Below are 17,882 nucleotides of genomic sequence, written 5' to 3' on the forward strand. Positions count from 1 at the left end.
ACAGTCTGTTACACTGTACATGTTGAACACATTTTAAATAATTCAACACATGCTGTAAACATACAAATTGCAGTGTGTGGTATAGTTTGCTACCATACATTGTATTCTTAACATCTAACTCATGTACTTCAATGTAAACCCTCTTATCTTAGTCTTTCCCAAAGTATGTTAAGTGGAAATAAGGTGTGTGACTGTTATTAGGAGTGTGATAACTGAAGTGATATTATTAGGGGCTTGTCGCCATTGACTCCCATTATATTGTGGCCAATATGAAGTGGAGGATGCATCAACAGGAGTGATCTTAAGCTGGTTTGACTGTATTCTTAGATGCTGTGTGTTTGATGTTGGCTCCACCCCCTGGTGATTAGAGGTAAAATAAAATAAAAAACAGCTAAAAAGTTAAATCTTCCATCGCTTCATTGTATTATATCACCTTCAGATTTTGGTCAAGTGCTGTTCCTGAACAATTACTGTAACTTTAATTCTGTTCTCAAGGCAACCATTTTTTATCTCTGCTTTTTCAAATGTAATTGGGTATCAAAAGGTTAATGTCTAGCCTTATTTTCCTAAGCCTTGGCAGAAACATAGGATGGCCTTTGAAGTCATTACCATTAAGAAAACAGCAAAAAAAGGAAGTCAGGATTTGCTTATAGGTGAAATGAAGCTACAGTAATGCAGTCATTGTTCTTAATAAATTTGTGAAAGATGTGTGAAGTAAAACACTGTATCAGCCTTAAGCTTCTGGTGTCATTTAGCTGTTATCAGCAAACTTGAGAGACACAAATGGCAGCTCAGGAGAGATGGTAAGATAAGAAACTAAGAACTCTAAATCAACCACTCCTTAAAAATACAGTAGTAATAATAATAATAACGACATAGATAACTATGTGTGGTACAGTACCTGGGTAGTGTTTGCATTGTGATGTGTGTTTCAGAAGACCTCCCTGTTTTTCTGCGGTTGTCATTGACACAGTTTGTTGACCTGCCTGCATTCCCCTGTTGTTATCTGGGGTAGAGCTCAGAGAGTGGTCCTAGTGGAAATGGGAAATGGTGTCATCAGGCAGCACAGGCATTGCCAGCCTGGCAGCTGGGTGCAGCTGTCTCCCGTCCAAACCCTTCATCCTTCTATTAGTATCTAATCTGTTTATGTGTGAGTAATGGCGCGCCGAGGAGGGCTAACAGAAAACTATAAACTGGGAGCAAAAAGCCAAATTGTTCACACAGTTTAGGAAGCCAGTCGCACAGGGAATACAGGGCTGTGTTGGATTGTCACATGGGGTCTAATGCATTTTTTGAAAAACAAAAGCGGACTGCTGATTAATGAGTGGAATGGGTAACATTCTTTTTCTTTTTTTAATGTTTTTTAATGGGGACGGCTCTTTGATGGTTTTTTTACTGTTATTATTATTCATATGGTGTGTGATCAGTAATGTTACAGTTTACTGTAAGTTTAATATGAGGCATGTGTTGGAATAATTTCTTAATGGGGGTTGTATTGATGTATCTGACGCTATTTTAAACAAGTTTTCAAGATGTTTAGATGTCATGGTAAAATATTTGAATTTTTATATATATATATATATATATATATATATATATATATATATATATATATATATATATATATATATATATATATATAAAATTACTATGCAGGATGTTGTTTGTTTTATCTATGAAGGAAAACGTAACAATGTCCGTTGACAGGCATGTGATTTAATACAGTATCTGAGAATGAACAGTAATGATGTTTGTATTAAAAGTAAGCTTACAAGTATGAGCAGCTTGCAGTTGTCCTGATTGTCATCAGTAAACGATTAAAGCAGTTTTATTAATCAGTCTTACAGATGCAATTAAACGTTGGAAAATGTCTTGTGTTCATAACAGTGAAAACAAAACAAAAATAGTGTAACTTATAGACAGATGCTTCAGAAAGCACATTCTTCAGCTTGTAGCTTGTACCTGAGGTCTGTGGTTTTCATTTGAAGGCTTGAACAAATGTGTTTGTTAAGAGAGCTGTATGAAAAAAAACTGGTTGCCAAGGTGACAACATGTAGTAAGTGCTTTCATGGTAAAATTATTTAATTGTGTTAGCCTTTCTGTGCTTCAGGGCGAAAGATTATTACGTTAAATGTTACACAGTCAACAATTCTTCTTTTTTTTATTATACGCTTGAGGAAGATCTCATTGTACTTTAAACTCTAGCCAACTGAAAAAAATGACTTCTGGGCTCCTTGAGGTTAACAGTGTTTTTTTTTGTTTTTGTTTGTTTCTTCTGAATTTCACCCATTGCCCTTCTATTGTTAATGAATTCATTACTTGCATTTGCTGGACCCGCAGAGCTGTGTTTATGCAGGTGGCACATGAGTGAACACTGACCATACAAACAGGTTTACAAACAATGAAATAATGAACAGTGAGGAAAAATTACTCTGTGATATTGAGTGCGTACCCATTAAACTGGTATGACAGCTGCTATGAATAGGATACATCACCTTTTGTTTCCCACAGATACATTAAACTAACCATGCTGCTTCATTTAAAAGGAAGTTAAAGATATTATCAGTATGGTAAACAACCTTTAACCTTAACCTTTTTTCATAAAAGAGTGTAATACAGGTAGCACTTTGCAGCTTTTGTTACAGAAACGGATGTTGTTTACGCTTGGATATTTGACTTGTTTGTGTGTGTTGGATGTAAAATGTAATGCTTCAATTGTTAACTTTTTTTTGTTTATGTTTTTATGACTGAAATGGAATTATGTGAATGCCCCTGTATGCGGTGTACATTTCCTTGGTTTGTTAAGCCCACACCATTTTAATATTTTTTGTTTTTTTTATTACCCTTTCTGTTACAGCTCCGAATCTCAAAGGCCGACCTCGCAAGAAGAAGCCCTCCACCTCGCAGAGGTCCCAGGTCTCCAGCGGTGTGAAAGAGTCCAGCAGCAGTTGGGATGGGAAGGCCCTTGCCAAGGTACACCATTCATTAGGATTACATTTCCCTGTATGCCAATTTAAAAACTCATTTTATTGTGTCTGTTTTCCAGCCATATTCGGTTTCCAGATTTTGGCACTGAATTTGAAGTGTTCCTGAATGGTTTTAAAGGCTTCCAAATGTATTTCTGTTGATATTTAGGCTGAGCAATTAACATGTTGACCATTACATCTCTTTCTCCCAGCATATATTATTCATGTATCCATGCCATCAACTAGGATTTCTTGGATTTTATGCACTGTTGGGTCACAAGCTGTCATGTATTAATACATTAGAAAAACATTAAGGCAATATAGAGCAAGTTAAAATCTGTTCTAAGATTTACACATTCTATGTTTGTTTAAGAACTTTACAACCATATAACATTAAATTATGTATATAACAAATTGTTAGAAAGGTTATTTGAAAAATGGTTTTCATTTATGTGTACCACACTTGTAGGTTAAACACTGTTACATCTTCATTTTTTAATACATTTAAAGAAACAAAGGGTTGATGATCTGCATGAAATGTATGTTTCACCGTGTTATTCAATTAATACATTTGGCCTTGTTTGAAAATAATGAGACACAGGTAGCACAAGGACTGCTGCAATGTTAACCCAATACACACTTGCAGTACTATGTTAATCTATTGTAGAACCATGGTACGGTCACAAGAGTGCTACTGTTTCAGGACCACTGTCCAGCGTTTTTTTCCCAATCTATCACGTTGCGTTGACTCGTAATGCTGTGGTCTGTTGAATTATAATGTTCTTATTACAGTTGTTTGACATAAATACTCAAGAAACCTAAGCTAATGTTACGTTCATTTCAAACGAGTCTGATAGGAGTTCAGTCTTCTGGAGCCATCTAATTGATAGATTTGGATTTACTGTTCAGTAAATCAAAATAATAATTAATTGATACTGGAAGTGGAAACACTGTGACAGAAACAATAGATTGGATTTATGAAAGATAGTAAGAAGAGTCGTCTCCCTAGTATACACAAATACTGGTAATATTTAATGAAAGAATTTTGATTTTAAACACTCATAATTCAGTAAATACTTGTCTTCACAGGAATCTGAACTATGCAGACACCTGCCTTAAGCAGCCACAAAAGTGTAGTCCCTGCTGTGATCGGTTAGTTGCGGTTTCACTGCAATACATAAACTCATCATGGACCACCCTCCCCACCCATACTAAGTTTGAATGGACAGACCCATGGTTTTTACACATTACTTGATTCAGTTCATGACTGTACCATACGGCTGTTGTTTTAGGACCATGTTTAAAGCAGAAAGTGTTGTTTTGTCTCATTTTTCATCTCTCGAAACGGTCTTTAATTCCAGGTAAAAACAGAAACTAAAGCTGTCATGGCCAAACCCAAAAATAACAGTAACTGTAAAAAAGCAACGGCTGATGAGGAGCCTAAGGTGGGAGCAGGGGAGGAATGCAGAGCCGATGAGCAGGCTTTCCTTGTAGCGCTGTACAAATACATGAAAGAAAGGAAAACACCCATAGAGCGGATACCTTACCTTGGGTTCAAACAGAGTAAGTAATAGCAGCATTTACTTATGCCTATTGATTGTGGCTGAAGATATTGAAAAAATACTGCAAAGTTTGGTGTTCAATTTTATACGTTTCTGTTAGTATTATACAGCAAAACTACAGTGCTCCTTGTTTATAAGGTAGCTTTCTATACTGCGGAACAGGTTGTGGCTCACATTTGCACCATTATGCCATTCCACTAGCACTTGTGTTCTGTTTATAAGGAGAAACACAAATTGCACGGTCTCTGACCTACAGCTGCAGACTACAGTGATAAAAGGGGAGCACTGTGTTTGTTTGCTTATTTTAGAATTTCAAGGTACGGTTTACAGGTGGCACTGTATGGTAATTGAGAATGAATTTGCGCCATTTTCCCTCATTAATGTGAGCTCTTAACTTCACAAGCACAACATATTGATAATTAATAAAATATGCATTGGCTTTCATGATGAATTTACCATAAAATGAATCACCATTAATGAATGTGATGAAATTAAAAGCTGTTGCTGTTGAGGCCTTAACTTCATTTTCTATATTGATTTTCTGGGTTTAGTAATTGCTGGCAAGGTAAAGGATATTATTAAATGATTTGATGCATGTTTTAGAGCAGCAAAAAAATATTTGAGATAGTGCTTTAGGTTTTTTGTCCTTATTAGTACAGCTTGAGTACAGCTTGAGCTTCAAAAAAAAAAACAGTTGTAACCGAGTACCATAAATCATAGTGACTTCAAACAACGCTGATTAAAACAAGCTTTGACAAATGAATACTAATCATTAGAGATGTGCCAAAAATCAAATATTGTGGATGAATTCACTTTCTTTTCCTTACTGTTTACTTTGAAGGAGAAAAATAGTTTATTCATGTATCTTTTATATATATATATATATATATATATATATATATATATATATATATATATATATATATATATATATATATATGCATATGTCGGTTCTTGTCACCAGAACCCCTCCATGGAATTCTAGGTATAAATATGTTTGGCTGCTGCAATTCTTTTCAGCTGCATAAGGGGTGCACTGAAGGCACTAGCTGAAATGCTTGTCTACTTGACTTTTCTTAAATGTGATTGAGTATTTTGATGTTAGAACAGAATAAATATAAAGTTACCATTGCTTAACATTGAAGTTAACATTGCAACCAGTAATCATTGCATAGGGTCTAAAAGATCAGAATTCACCCAAGCTGTCTTTTTGTGAAAGGGTTTTGTGCACATTCTCTTTACAGTAATTGATGCACTCTTACATTTTACACACTGTCTTTATGAAAACACAGTATTATATAATGTATAAGAATTTAGTATGTGTGTTGCCCTTCATGTTAGGTAGAGTGTCATTCACACAGGTGTTTTGTTTAGTTTTTTCTCCTGAGGCGTCTCATCCTCTTTATAAAAATATCTCTTTCAAGAGACCCTATCATTGTGTGAAAATACCAGACTCTCATTACTTAAAAAAAAACTAAAAACAACCCTGAGGCAATTCTATATTCAGAACAAAATGTCTGAAATATTTTGGTTTAGCAGTAACATAAATAAACTGTAAACAGATGTGACTTTAACTGTTTAAACAGTTAACAGGACACAATGTTGTAAATTCCTTCTTCTAAATCAACTTGCTTATTGTCTCCTCCAACAGTAAACCTTTGGACGATGTTTCAAGCTGCTCAGAAACTGGGAGGATATGAATTGGTAAGTGATTACTGTAAATTACGCTCTTTAAATTTGCCATTATTTTCACCAGCATGAATTAGGAAAACATTTAAAAATAAAACGAACAGATTCAATTACCAATTTAATTTTTGTTTTTTGTTTTTTGTGGCTAGCTGTCAACAGTGTGTTTTTATTGGGCATTTTTTGGACAGAGCTTCAGTTAAGACGAGGCAATATGAGGCAGTTGTTGTAAAATGTACAAGTGGAAAACATATGTAACAATTTTCTGTCAAGGAAATTAGTAAGGTCTGTAATTTTTTCCCATGTTGAGAAAGGGGCTATTATTGTACAACAAGCCAACATCACAATAAAGAAATGTCACTTGGCAGCGTACCTGACATCTGCTCATTTCTAATATGGGAAAAGTATTTAAGACTTTTTAAATGTAATCAGTTAGAGCCGCAAAGATACTGTAAACGACTCAGCCTTTGGTAATTGTTGGTGTTAAAGAGCAGGCCAGCCAAGTTTATTCTGAGCATAAACAGGAAGTTAGAGATGTAATTTTAAGAAACGAGGCTTCTCATAACATTCTGTCAGATGTTTTTATCTGCAAGTTTATTTGTTGTTCGTATGCATGTACAAGATAAGTCCTGTGGCCTGTGCCTGTGTGTACAGTATAGAAATTATTCAAAATACAGCAATGAGTTGCAGGTTGTGGTTAAAATCTTTTGGAGGCTAACGCAACAGCGCCCACCTTAAAACAGTTCAAAGCAGATGACATCTATAATAAAAGACCATTTACACAGGGACATGATGTCATTGGAAATATTTACTTTGCAAACAATGGCCAGATACAAGCTCAATAGTGAATGTAAGATTTTTTTTTTCTTTCTTACTTTAACCAAAAGGTCAACATAATTTATTTTTTCAGATAATAGTAAAGTGAAAACAAACAGCAGTCAAGACAAATTAAACCCTTGGAATTAAGAGCAGAGCCCTGAAGTCAGAGTAAATGAATGTGATGTATATAAGTTAGCATATTGACAAAATCCAACTACAGATCCTTGAAATGTATGTAGCAGAGTGACAGACTATACTATAAACAAGATATCGAGTAATTCTAAACAACTGCATGAGAAGGGTGAATTACTGTATCTAAACTGGGTTATCGTCAACATTTGACAGCTGAAAATGACATCCTAATGATTTCATTTATTAAATACACTGAAGCTGTCTAGGTTTATTTTTTCTTCTTTTACATGTGGAGTGAAACCATGCTACAAATCATTAACATTGCCTGTACTTATGTTTCTAAGTATATATACATTGCATTTTTGGCCTAAATGAAACCTCATGTTTAAAAAAAAAAAAAAAGAATTATAGTAGTATAAACATTGTGTATAAACTAAACGAACCCTGATAGCATCTACAATAATAGAGCTTGTAGTTCATAGCAACCTTTGTCATTTTAATCTGGCTGTTTTAAAAGTAATTCAAGTAAAAAAGAGGTGTGTTGAGTATTTATACCTTTTTAATGTACTGGGGTTTTCCATACCAGTATGTGATCTCAAGGCATGTCACTATGTAGGTATTACTGTTTCCTAGATAGTACTGTCAATACATTGCTGTCTAGTGTGGGTATATTCATGAATACAAGTAAACGTTTCTATATAAAATCATAATGATGCTTCCTGTATTTGGATCTCCATAATATGTAATCATTTGGTTTCTGCTGCCATGTGTTGCAGATAACAGCCCGCCGACAATGGAAAAGTGTTTACGATGAACTGGGCGGGAACCCTGGAAGCACAAGCGCTGCGACTTGCACAAGACGACATTACGAGCGGTAAGACACGAGATGATAACTGGCTAATTCTCAAACAAACTAATGTGCACAATAATTGATCAGTGTAGCATGTTTATATTTTGCCTATACTTTTATATTGTCTGCTTCACCATGTTGCTATGGTAGGCCACAGTAAACTTTCATAAAGGCCTGAGGAGGTGATTCACCTGAAAACATGTCTTTGAATTGTTTGTCAAGCAATTGCATCCGAACAATATTCATCATAGTATTACTGCCTCTTTTTAATTCCTATGTTATTCCACATGCTGTGATTGAATTTAGGCCACAATAACCTTCTTTTTTCACAAACCTGACAACTGAGCTGTGGAAGGTTACGTATGGAAATTATGTATGATATTCTGCACAGTATTGATTTAGTTCAGGTTCATTGGTTTTTTAGCAGCATTGATGCCTAAATTGTGTTTTATTGCCCTGGCCAAGAATGTAAATGTTAATTCCATATCTTATGTTCTGTTTTGTGGATTATCTGCCAAAAAGGTGCGAGTCAGTACATAAGCAAAGTTGGGAATGAGAAGATAGGGACAGTTTGACCCATGAAGACTCAAGCCGTTCTTGCACACCATTAGTCCATGACAATAACTCTTCTTTGTTATAGACATTTTTTTTGCCCGTTCAACTCTACCTGGTCAACTATTGCATTTTAAGTTGAGGCTTGAGACAACTGCTGCGGTTTCGACAATTATTGCCTTGTTTCCATTATAAATTGAAAAGAAAACAGCAGTCAATATCTGTTTTATTAAACCTGTGAAAGGGTCCAAGTGTGTGGTTTGTTGATGTTCCTAGTTCTACTACAGCTGTAAATGTAATTAATGATATGGATTTGCTTGTAAATTAAGCTGTTCTTTGCACTTCGTCGAGAATGAAAGATGAGGTTGCCTGTGGTGAGTTATTATGCTCTTGCAGTCAGGTCTGAGATTGCCCATTGTAAGATGAGTGATTGTTCTGTATTATAGTTTTCAGCTCTTTAAGCACTGAGTTTGGTTTTATACCTGTAAGTAGCTTTTAACTTAACTAGTAACTTTTAACTGACACATTAAATTACTAATCCCCATTTAGAGTGTCTTTGAAAGTAGAAATGTTACAAAAGTATTAAGAATACTTTAAATGGCATATTTATTATCCTCTAATAAAAATACAAATAAATTCTGGAAATGATGCTTGTGTTAATTAGTACTGAAAGGAATAAACACAATGAAACATGTATTAGAAGATCATTGTTTAGAGTCTTAGATTTATAACTTTAAAATAGTTCTATTACGGGTACACACTAGCTTCACAATACGTTGTAACCCAACAGGGAAAATATATTATTTTTTGGATCAAAGTTAGCTTCAGTTACTATTTAAAACGTGATACAGTGCCAAATGATTTGAAACTACACCACCTGGTGTTTACCCAGAATATTTTATTTAGTTCTAAAGAAAATGGTGCCACCTGGCGTTTGTTCGCAGGATATTTTTACAATTGTAGTTGATGCATGATTTTATTAAAAAAATGTTTCTACGGCAGTGAGCGGTAACCAGTGGCACAATGCATTATGAGGCATGACACCTACCACAGCACCGTGTTCCACGGAACCCACTGTAGGCCAGTATTGTTGCTGACATTTTCAAATGCCCCAAACTGGCAGCTTCCCACTGCTGCATTCTTCAGTGTTATCATGCTTTTACCTGACCATAAACTTTAGGGAGAAATATAATGCTTTATATGGAGTTTACTTATTGTAGTCTACTGTGTGCATTCATTACTAACTTAAGTTGCTTAACTTGGTATTATGGTTAAATAATCATTACTTTAACTTGTGTATCAAAACAGAGGTCATAGACCTGCACAGTAATAAGGCTGAGTTAGCATTTAAACTGACTGCCACATTTTCTCCTCTCTCATTTCACACTGTGACTTTGAAAGAGGCCAGTCCTGTAGATAATTATAGCAGGAAGCATTGTTATTTATATACTGTAATCTTTTCATTTGCTTTGTAAGCACGGTGTCCTAGAAATGTACTATTTAAAATATCTCTGCACAGATAAAGACCTCAATAAAAATGTATTCGGTATCTGCTATATAAATAGTTTTTGTTTCATGTACTCTGTTGGCTTACCTAATTACATGAAAGAATCATTGAGATAATGTAATTTATAGCAATCTTGAATTTGTGTGGGGAGCATTTTTCCCATAGCTGCACAGTTTAATATGTCACAACAAGTGATAAAGCCTAAGCAGACCACAGCTATAAAAAACATTCTAACAGTAATTCAATTCACTTTTAGTTTTGTTTTGTATGTAGTTTAAAGGGGAGCAGGGTATTGTTGAAAGTATTTCTTATTTTAAATGACTATTAAAATGTTTAACAACATTTTTAAATCTGAACATTTTAAATTTAACAGCATACACTTGTTTTTGTTTGGAAGGCCAAACAAAAAAAAAAAAGAAAAAGATGTAGAACATTTAAAAGCAAGAATAGCTGCTTTATTTGACATCTCCTTCCTGCACTAGCTTCCAGTGAGGGCTCATAAATAAAACAGATAGAAACTGCTTAGAAGACACAGGCACATCAATTCTTAATAACAATATGGATTTTTTAGTTTTCTGGTAAAACAGATGGCCTAAATTTTAAACAAGCAATTATTCATGTTTCAAACATGTCTTGTGGATGTCTTGTGAATATGCCAGTTTGATTAAATGCATATTTTATGTTGATGTTGGTTTGTACATATGAAACAGGGTTACATTTCCAGGAACTGATTTAATGGTGGTGTGCTTATTACCATCATTTTTTTATTATTCAGTTTTTTGTTTGGCATTTTGTTTTCACACTAATGAAAATTCATGTATGTTCCCACTGTCTTAATTGGGCTGAATTTGTCTCTGTGATTTGCTTTAATTTAAACAGACTTAAATCTTCATCAAAATCAAGCCTAATTTGGCTTGTAAAGCTACCTGCGCTGTCAGTGTCTGACATCCATGCGGTGCCTTTGACCAAATGTCACATGCACGGTTTTAATAGCTTGATTTGCAGATGATTGGCAATACAAAAATACGACATTTTTCACATCAAGAGACTGTTAGGTGAATTTTAATAATGCCTACAGCGTGCAATGCAAATTGGTCTGCATAATCTACTGTAGTACTGTTTTAAATAAATTGTTTTGTTGTTTGAAATTAAAATAGCTAGATTTACCAATAAACAGCCAATAAAAAAAAGTACTTTAATGGCTACAAAGTTTAGGCTGTGCTTCTTTAGTTATGTTTCCAATTAAAGAACCAAGTGTAAAAGTGGTACATACCCCACTGATGATGAGAAAATTGGACTTTAGAAGACTGGTTTGCATTGTTTACCATGTATTTTGACTGAGCTTGTGTTGGGCTGCTTCATAGTCCTCACAAAGTATGTTCTCAAGAGTACACTTTTTTGGTACTTGAGATTCAATGTTTTTTCTCACTTAAATACCGAATATGTTTGCAGCCTTCTCATTTCCGGCTGATGGCCTGCTAAATTGGCATCCACTTTGCCAGATGAGCTGCCTGAAATAGTGAAAAAGAAAAAAGTGCATGCATATTCCAATCAATAGTATTCAAAATGTTTATTTTCTTCCAATAAAATAGCGGTAGTTTCCACAATTCATTATGTATGTAACTCAAGTAAAACATTCCTTCTGTGAGGGCAGTTATGTTTCCATGACACTGAATTGCGATGGACCAATCATTTTCGAGCTTACAAGCGATGTTGGTGATGAAGGCTGAACTGTACAATCATATACCTGAGTCAGTAACCGTACAGCAGAGTTATGAAATTGTATAAAAAAAATTTTAAACAAACAACCTACGTTTTCTGTGTAAGATCGTCTTTTTTACAAAATAGTGAGTATATGGTATAGCATTGTAAAATGCCTTATGCAGTGGCTTAGATCAGTCTGAAACCTAGTATATTCGCATTCGCATTACATATTCGCATTGCGCAATTAATGAATATGACTGTTGATTATTTTATTTTGATGTGCTTTGTTTTGCTGATTCGGTTTTTTTATTAAACAAAAAATATCACTATATGAGCTACAAGATGTCACGGTCAGGTCGTCTGCTGCATAATCAGTTGCTGTAAAACTGTGGTCTAGTAATATTATTGACTGTTTACACCCAAAATGTATACAGTCAGATAAAAAGTACGTCCACACAAACCCGCACATACAAATACACATAAACACATACTGTGATTACACTATGTAACACAATTTTTGTTCCTGGGTAGTAAGTGTTATTTCCTAATTGCTTATGCCTCAAAAGTATAGAAAATGGCTATTATTCCCCACAAACTTTGCTTTTGTGACCAGGACAGTAATATTTTGAAATGCACCTATTTCCAGTGAGAAAACGGTTCTCACATAAAGTCAGAAAAAACAACATATGAATCCAAATGAACATGTATTTATACTAAAGTAATACAAAAATGACTACAAAAGATTTATAAGTGAGCAGTTTTTCGGGATTTACGATTATACTGTAAATCACTTTCACGAATCAGCCCCCAAATGTAGTCTCCCATCATGTTCTTGTTATACTGTCCTTGGTAGCGGCGTTCAATGTCCAGTATATCCTGGTGGAAGCGCTCGCCTTGCTCCTCCAAGTACGCTCCCATGTTCTCCTTGAATTCATCATGATGAGCATCAAGGATATGGACTTTGAGGGACATCCTACAGCCCATTGTGCCGTAGTTCTTCACCAGAGTCTCAACCAGCTCCACATAGTTTTCGGCCTTGTGATTGCCCAGGAAGCCCCGAACCACTGCGACAAAGCTGTTCCAAGCCGTTTTCTCCTTACTAGTGAGCTTCTTGGGGAATTCATTGCACTCCAGAATCTTCTTTATCTGTGGTCCGACGAAGACACTGGCTTTGACCTTTGCCTCAGACAGCTTAGGGAAGAAGTCTTGAAGGTACTTAAAGGCTGCTGACTCCTTATCTAGAGCTCTGACAAATTGTTTCATAAGGCCCAATTTGATGTGCAGTGGTGGCATCAGCACCTTCCGGGGGTCCACCAGTGGCTCCCACTTGACGTTGTTCCTCCCCACAGAGAACTCGGTCCGCTGTGGCCAGTCCTGCCTGTGGTAGTGCGCTTTGGTGTCCCAGCTGTCCCAAAGGCAAAGATAGCAGGGAAACTTGGTAAAACCGCCTTGGAGACCCATCAGGAATGCCACCATTGCAGCCTCTTGATGCCATCTCAGAAAAATGCAGATATGTATCCAGTTAGGCAGCTGGAACTAAACTGAATTGGTGGGCTTAAGGCCCCTGTATTTATACTACTATTTATATTACTGGAAAGTTCTAGAAAGTTCTAGAAGTTACTCCAAGTTTACTCAGGACTGAATCTATATCAAAATATCACTGTCCTGGTCACAAAAGCAAAGTTTGTGGGGAATAATAGCCATTTTCTATACTTTTGAGGCATAAACAATTAGGAAATAACACGTACTACCCAGGAACCAAAAAAAAATAATAATTTGTTACATGGTGTTATCTGTCTGTGTTTAAATAGACAGGTATTAAAGATGATTAAAGACAAAGGTTGGTTATTTTTAGAAGACTAACTAAATCCCATTCTTAAGAAGTCCAAGTCAAATGGAAGTATGTTCAGTCGTATGTACAGTACGAATCTGATGTCACACTTTCCATTTCTTCCCAAAACACAGCCATATTGTCTTTGTATATTAGGGAAGAGCAACAGTCAGTGGAGGGTATTTTCATGCTAAATTAATGAAAATATATTTTTTTTACACAGGAAAGGGAATTGACACTTGGGTATAGATGCGCTGGTGTGACACTGTACTGGGTGCCAAAAAAGTAAGCGAAGTGACGCGACGAGACGCAAAGCGTGGGTGTGTCCAGGCCTTTAGGGTGCTAAAAGACATGGTGCAAACACAGATACACCGTATAAGAAATGGGGCATTAATGAATGGGTTAACTCTGCATTTGCTTTCACTTTGAAACCTTTTACTCCTACGCACTCACCAGCTGTACCATCGTCGAGTGCCTCTCTTGGAGAAAGTTCTGGCAAAATTGAGCTACAACAGTAATTTCAAAGTCTTAAATAGAGTGTATATAATCTACATTAATAACTTTTACCCTTTTCCTACGTAAACATTAATGTGATTTCTACAGTAAGTAGTCATACTTTAGTTTAATACAAATTTAAGCTAGTAAGCTGTGTATTGCAGTGTTCTGTGACAGACTGCAAGCACCAGCCAAAAAAATTCTCCAGATTTCCTACATTAGCTCATGCTAATCTCCCAAGGAAGTGGTATGTCAGTTTGTGCTAATCTGTAATGAATAAGAAGTATGCAAAACCATTTGTGTATATAAATGTAATTTGTAGACCAAAGTGATTTTCCGTTTCAACATTAGTCTTTTCTATTTAATAAGTCATTTCTATGTTTTTCAGTTTCATATACCTATTATTGATATTTATGTACTAGACTTTTACTTTCAAGCTACGCTGTTTAAGTGATTGCCAATACATTATTTATTGTTTTTGGTATTTACTTTAATTAAGCAACAGTTAACAGTTAAAAAACGAACCTCTGAAAACTTTAAAATCAGCAGGGTTTGAAATCGCAGTTCACGCAAGCACATTTTTATAAACGTATCTATTTATTATTTATTTATTTATTAATGCACTTGTGCATTCTAGGACTTGGTAGTCAGTGAGAAATGGCAACATGGGAAAGTATGTATAGTTAGAATCTTGGAAGACTGAAAATAAATGTAAGGACTGGTTGGTTCCATTAATATTTTTGCAAACTTAAAATTAGTCTCATTTTTGTTTAGTTTTGTGGGCTTCACTTATTTTGAAATTTACTGTGTGTTAAGTTTGTGGTTTTAAAAATTGTAACAAAAAGAAATAATTTTGTTACTACTTTTCATATACACATATAGGTAAGTCATACACTTATTTTGAAGTTTGGGTCCCTATATATGCCCAGGATATGCAGTTTTAGACCCCTGCAAAGCCCTGAAATTCGTTTTCAGTGGGGGGTGTTGCCATCTTGCACCGATTCCACCCCCCCCCCCCCTCTACTTAGGATTTTTAGACTCCTACTTTAAAATGAAAATGAAAAGATTGTGTTAGGAGTATGCCGCTTTTACACAGTCAGTGTGCGTTTTGAAAACAGAAATGAAGTTCCCTATACTATGTCACACTGGTTTCTAAACCAGTGATACGCCTTTGTGTCCTGTTTCTATTCTCCTAATTTGCAGTTAAAATCTGAGTTTTCTGGACTCCGTTTTGGAGATTTATGCTGTTAATAAAATGATAGTTGATGCCGTTGTATATTCACAGAAGCTCATTTATAGTGGTGTGTGTTGTACACGCATATTTCAGGCCTTGTGTTTGCATGGCAGAAAAAAATGTTCCTGGGGTCTTGGCAAGGAGGGTAGAAGCGTTTTATTTATACGCATTGTTCAAACTGCTTATTAAGTTTGGCACCAACAGCAACTAAATCAAACTATAAAAACCTGTCTACAAAAGTGTGAAAAGCGCATTATACAGAACATTATTATACACAAGATCACTGCACTTGCAGCATATTTTTCAACACCTTTAATAATTTAAGTTTCCTGTTCACGTCTTAATGGGTTTTGGTCTTTGGGGATCGATGAGGTAATTTTTGGTCTGAAAGCCAGACAGGACAAAAGCCGTAGCTTGGCATTCCTTTATAGCCCTGTTAAACTGTGCGAATAGGGATTAGTTCAAAGGTCAACTTCTTGACAAAGTCATTGAGAGTGCTAATGCGGCCTTTTGACAAAGATCACTGTTTTATTTTTATTTTTTTGTTTATTTGTTTTATATTCAGCCGTTTGTATTATTAAAAATAGAGTTCATCTTTGCAGGACCTGTGTAATTATTATTTTAAAGGATGACTTTCTAAAAGGGATTATTAAAATCTTGTTTTAGTGTTCTCTGATATATATGTTTTCATTAACAAGCTGTCATTGTTCTTTGTTGAAATTAATGTTCAGCTTTCATATTTTGTTGTGTACTACTCATTTAATCAAACCAAGTAGTGTAAGAAGCTGCTTGCATTGTTCATGTCGTTTTTCAAATCAATTAAGCTTATTTGTTTATAAAAAAACGACAGCAGCCAGTGCCATCTTACTTAAAGGCACTCAAGCTGAAATCGTAAGGTAATTTAAAGTAGGCTACAAACTTGGCAGCGGACTGTCTCTCTTTAGCGTGCACGCAACAACTTGAAGACTTGATACAACTGTGCTGAGAATTTAAAAATAAAGCATTTTTTGAGATTTTTAACTAGAGGTAGCGGAAATATGACTCTGCACGCCCAGAGGTTCCTGGGCTGTGCCCCGCCACAAATTAAGCACTGGATGTATGCTTATTTGATGGAAAAATGGCAGCTAAGAGGATGCAGCAGTGGAACATTGGATGTTTGAGACTGTTGGCACTAGACACACTGTTGACACGCAGCAGGACATGCAGTCCAGAAATTGGTGTGGAATCACCAGCAGCAGAAAGGTGTTTTTCACTTTCACACTCTGGCGTGTAAAATTTTGTGTTGGGCATGTATAATTTAGAGCAACATACCCAACTGGGCATGCTAAAAAAGAAAAAAGAAGTATATCAGTAATTATAACGAGTTGATAGCAAGACAAGTTGGCCTTTTTCTGAATTTGCACCTGAGCTTAAGAAACTAAATGCTAAATAAGACATTTTTTTTGTTAAGCCCACTATTAAATAATGTTGAGAATGTGTGTGCTTTGCGTGTGTGAAATCTAAAAGAAAAAAATGTTTCCCATAGAAGAACAAAGCTTCAGCTTCGGTCCTATATACCGGTATATACCTATATAGAGATTGTATTTACACAAATAACCAAATGTACTTATGGAGCCTGTTTTTCTCGCCACTTCCTCAGTGGTGCAGTTGCGGTTAGTACTGTTGTTAATAAACAATCACAGGCTCATGAACTGGTTGTGTTTTTATTATGAGGCCCTGTAAACGGAAAGTTTAATCTACCTAAGCAAGACCTGGCTGCCTAGATCTCTAATGACAGCTGTCAACAGATATTGCAAAATGTTATATTTGCAAAACTGCTTTAATATTAACTGTCCTTCTAGAAAAGGAGTGCTTGTGTGTATATGTGTGTGTGTGTGTGTGTGTGTGTGTTGTGGATGTTTAGAGTACAATATTACAGTAGGGCCATTTCTGGAGAGAATTTTCCTGTATTTGTGGTTGGTGATGCATACACCACATGTGTTGAAAAGTATGGTTCCAGTGTAGGTGAGTAACTCCAAAAATGCTAATATTTATTTTTTCTAACTTTCTTGTAAAAATAGATATTGCAAAACATTTGATTATTTTTAAGGTTCATAGGCCCTTTGAGACAGACCCAGACACAAGATTTGAAGTTTTTAAAACACTTTCATGTCGTTTTTATTAATTACAGAAATAAAAGAACTGAAACCCAAACCAAACAAAAACCTGACTCCCACACGGAGTACTAATTAAACTGTTTTCTTGAACCTAACTAAAATCGGATGGCTAAGCCTTTTATTGATTAACAAAACACTTGTAAACACACATAAAGAAAGGTTCACATATTCATTTTGTATCGCTATGTGTATAGCTATTTACCGGTATAGAGGACAAATCAGTCTTTGTAGTGACACTGCTATTTCTGTTCTAGTTTTTTTTTTTTTTTTTTTTTCTGGATTACAGCATTGCGTATCTGCCGGGGCTCAGGATATATACGGCATCAATAAAGCAGCATTTTTATAATTATTCTGTTTAGTGCGATTATATAAAGAGCTGTGCATACTT

At 35.4% G+C, this 17,882-nt stretch overlaps 1 protein-coding gene across 2 annotated transcripts in view; it reads left to right on the plus strand.

Moving 5' to 3' along the window:
• LOC121321873 (AT-rich interactive domain-containing protein 5B-like) overlaps positions 1-17,882 on the plus strand; it is a 75,513-nt gene that overhangs the window by 44,891 nt on the left and 12,740 nt on the right. For both annotated transcript variants that reach the window (XM_041261183.1, XM_041261184.1), the window contains 4 exons: positions 2,858-2,973; positions 4,328-4,529; positions 6,180-6,232; positions 7,942-8,039. In XM_041261183.1, the coding sequence (XP_041117117.1) occupies positions 2,858-2,973; positions 4,328-4,529; positions 6,180-6,232; positions 7,942-8,039 (469 nt within the window). The remainder of the gene's footprint in view (positions 1-2,857; positions 2,974-4,327; positions 4,530-6,179; positions 6,233-7,941; positions 8,040-17,882) is intronic.

This window comes from Polyodon spathula, chromosome 10 (assembly GCF_017654505.1).
Source record: "Polyodon spathula isolate WHYD16114869_AA chromosome 10, ASM1765450v1, whole genome shotgun sequence".
Taxonomy (NCBI): domain Eukaryota; kingdom Metazoa; phylum Chordata; class Actinopteri; order Acipenseriformes; family Polyodontidae; genus Polyodon; species Polyodon spathula.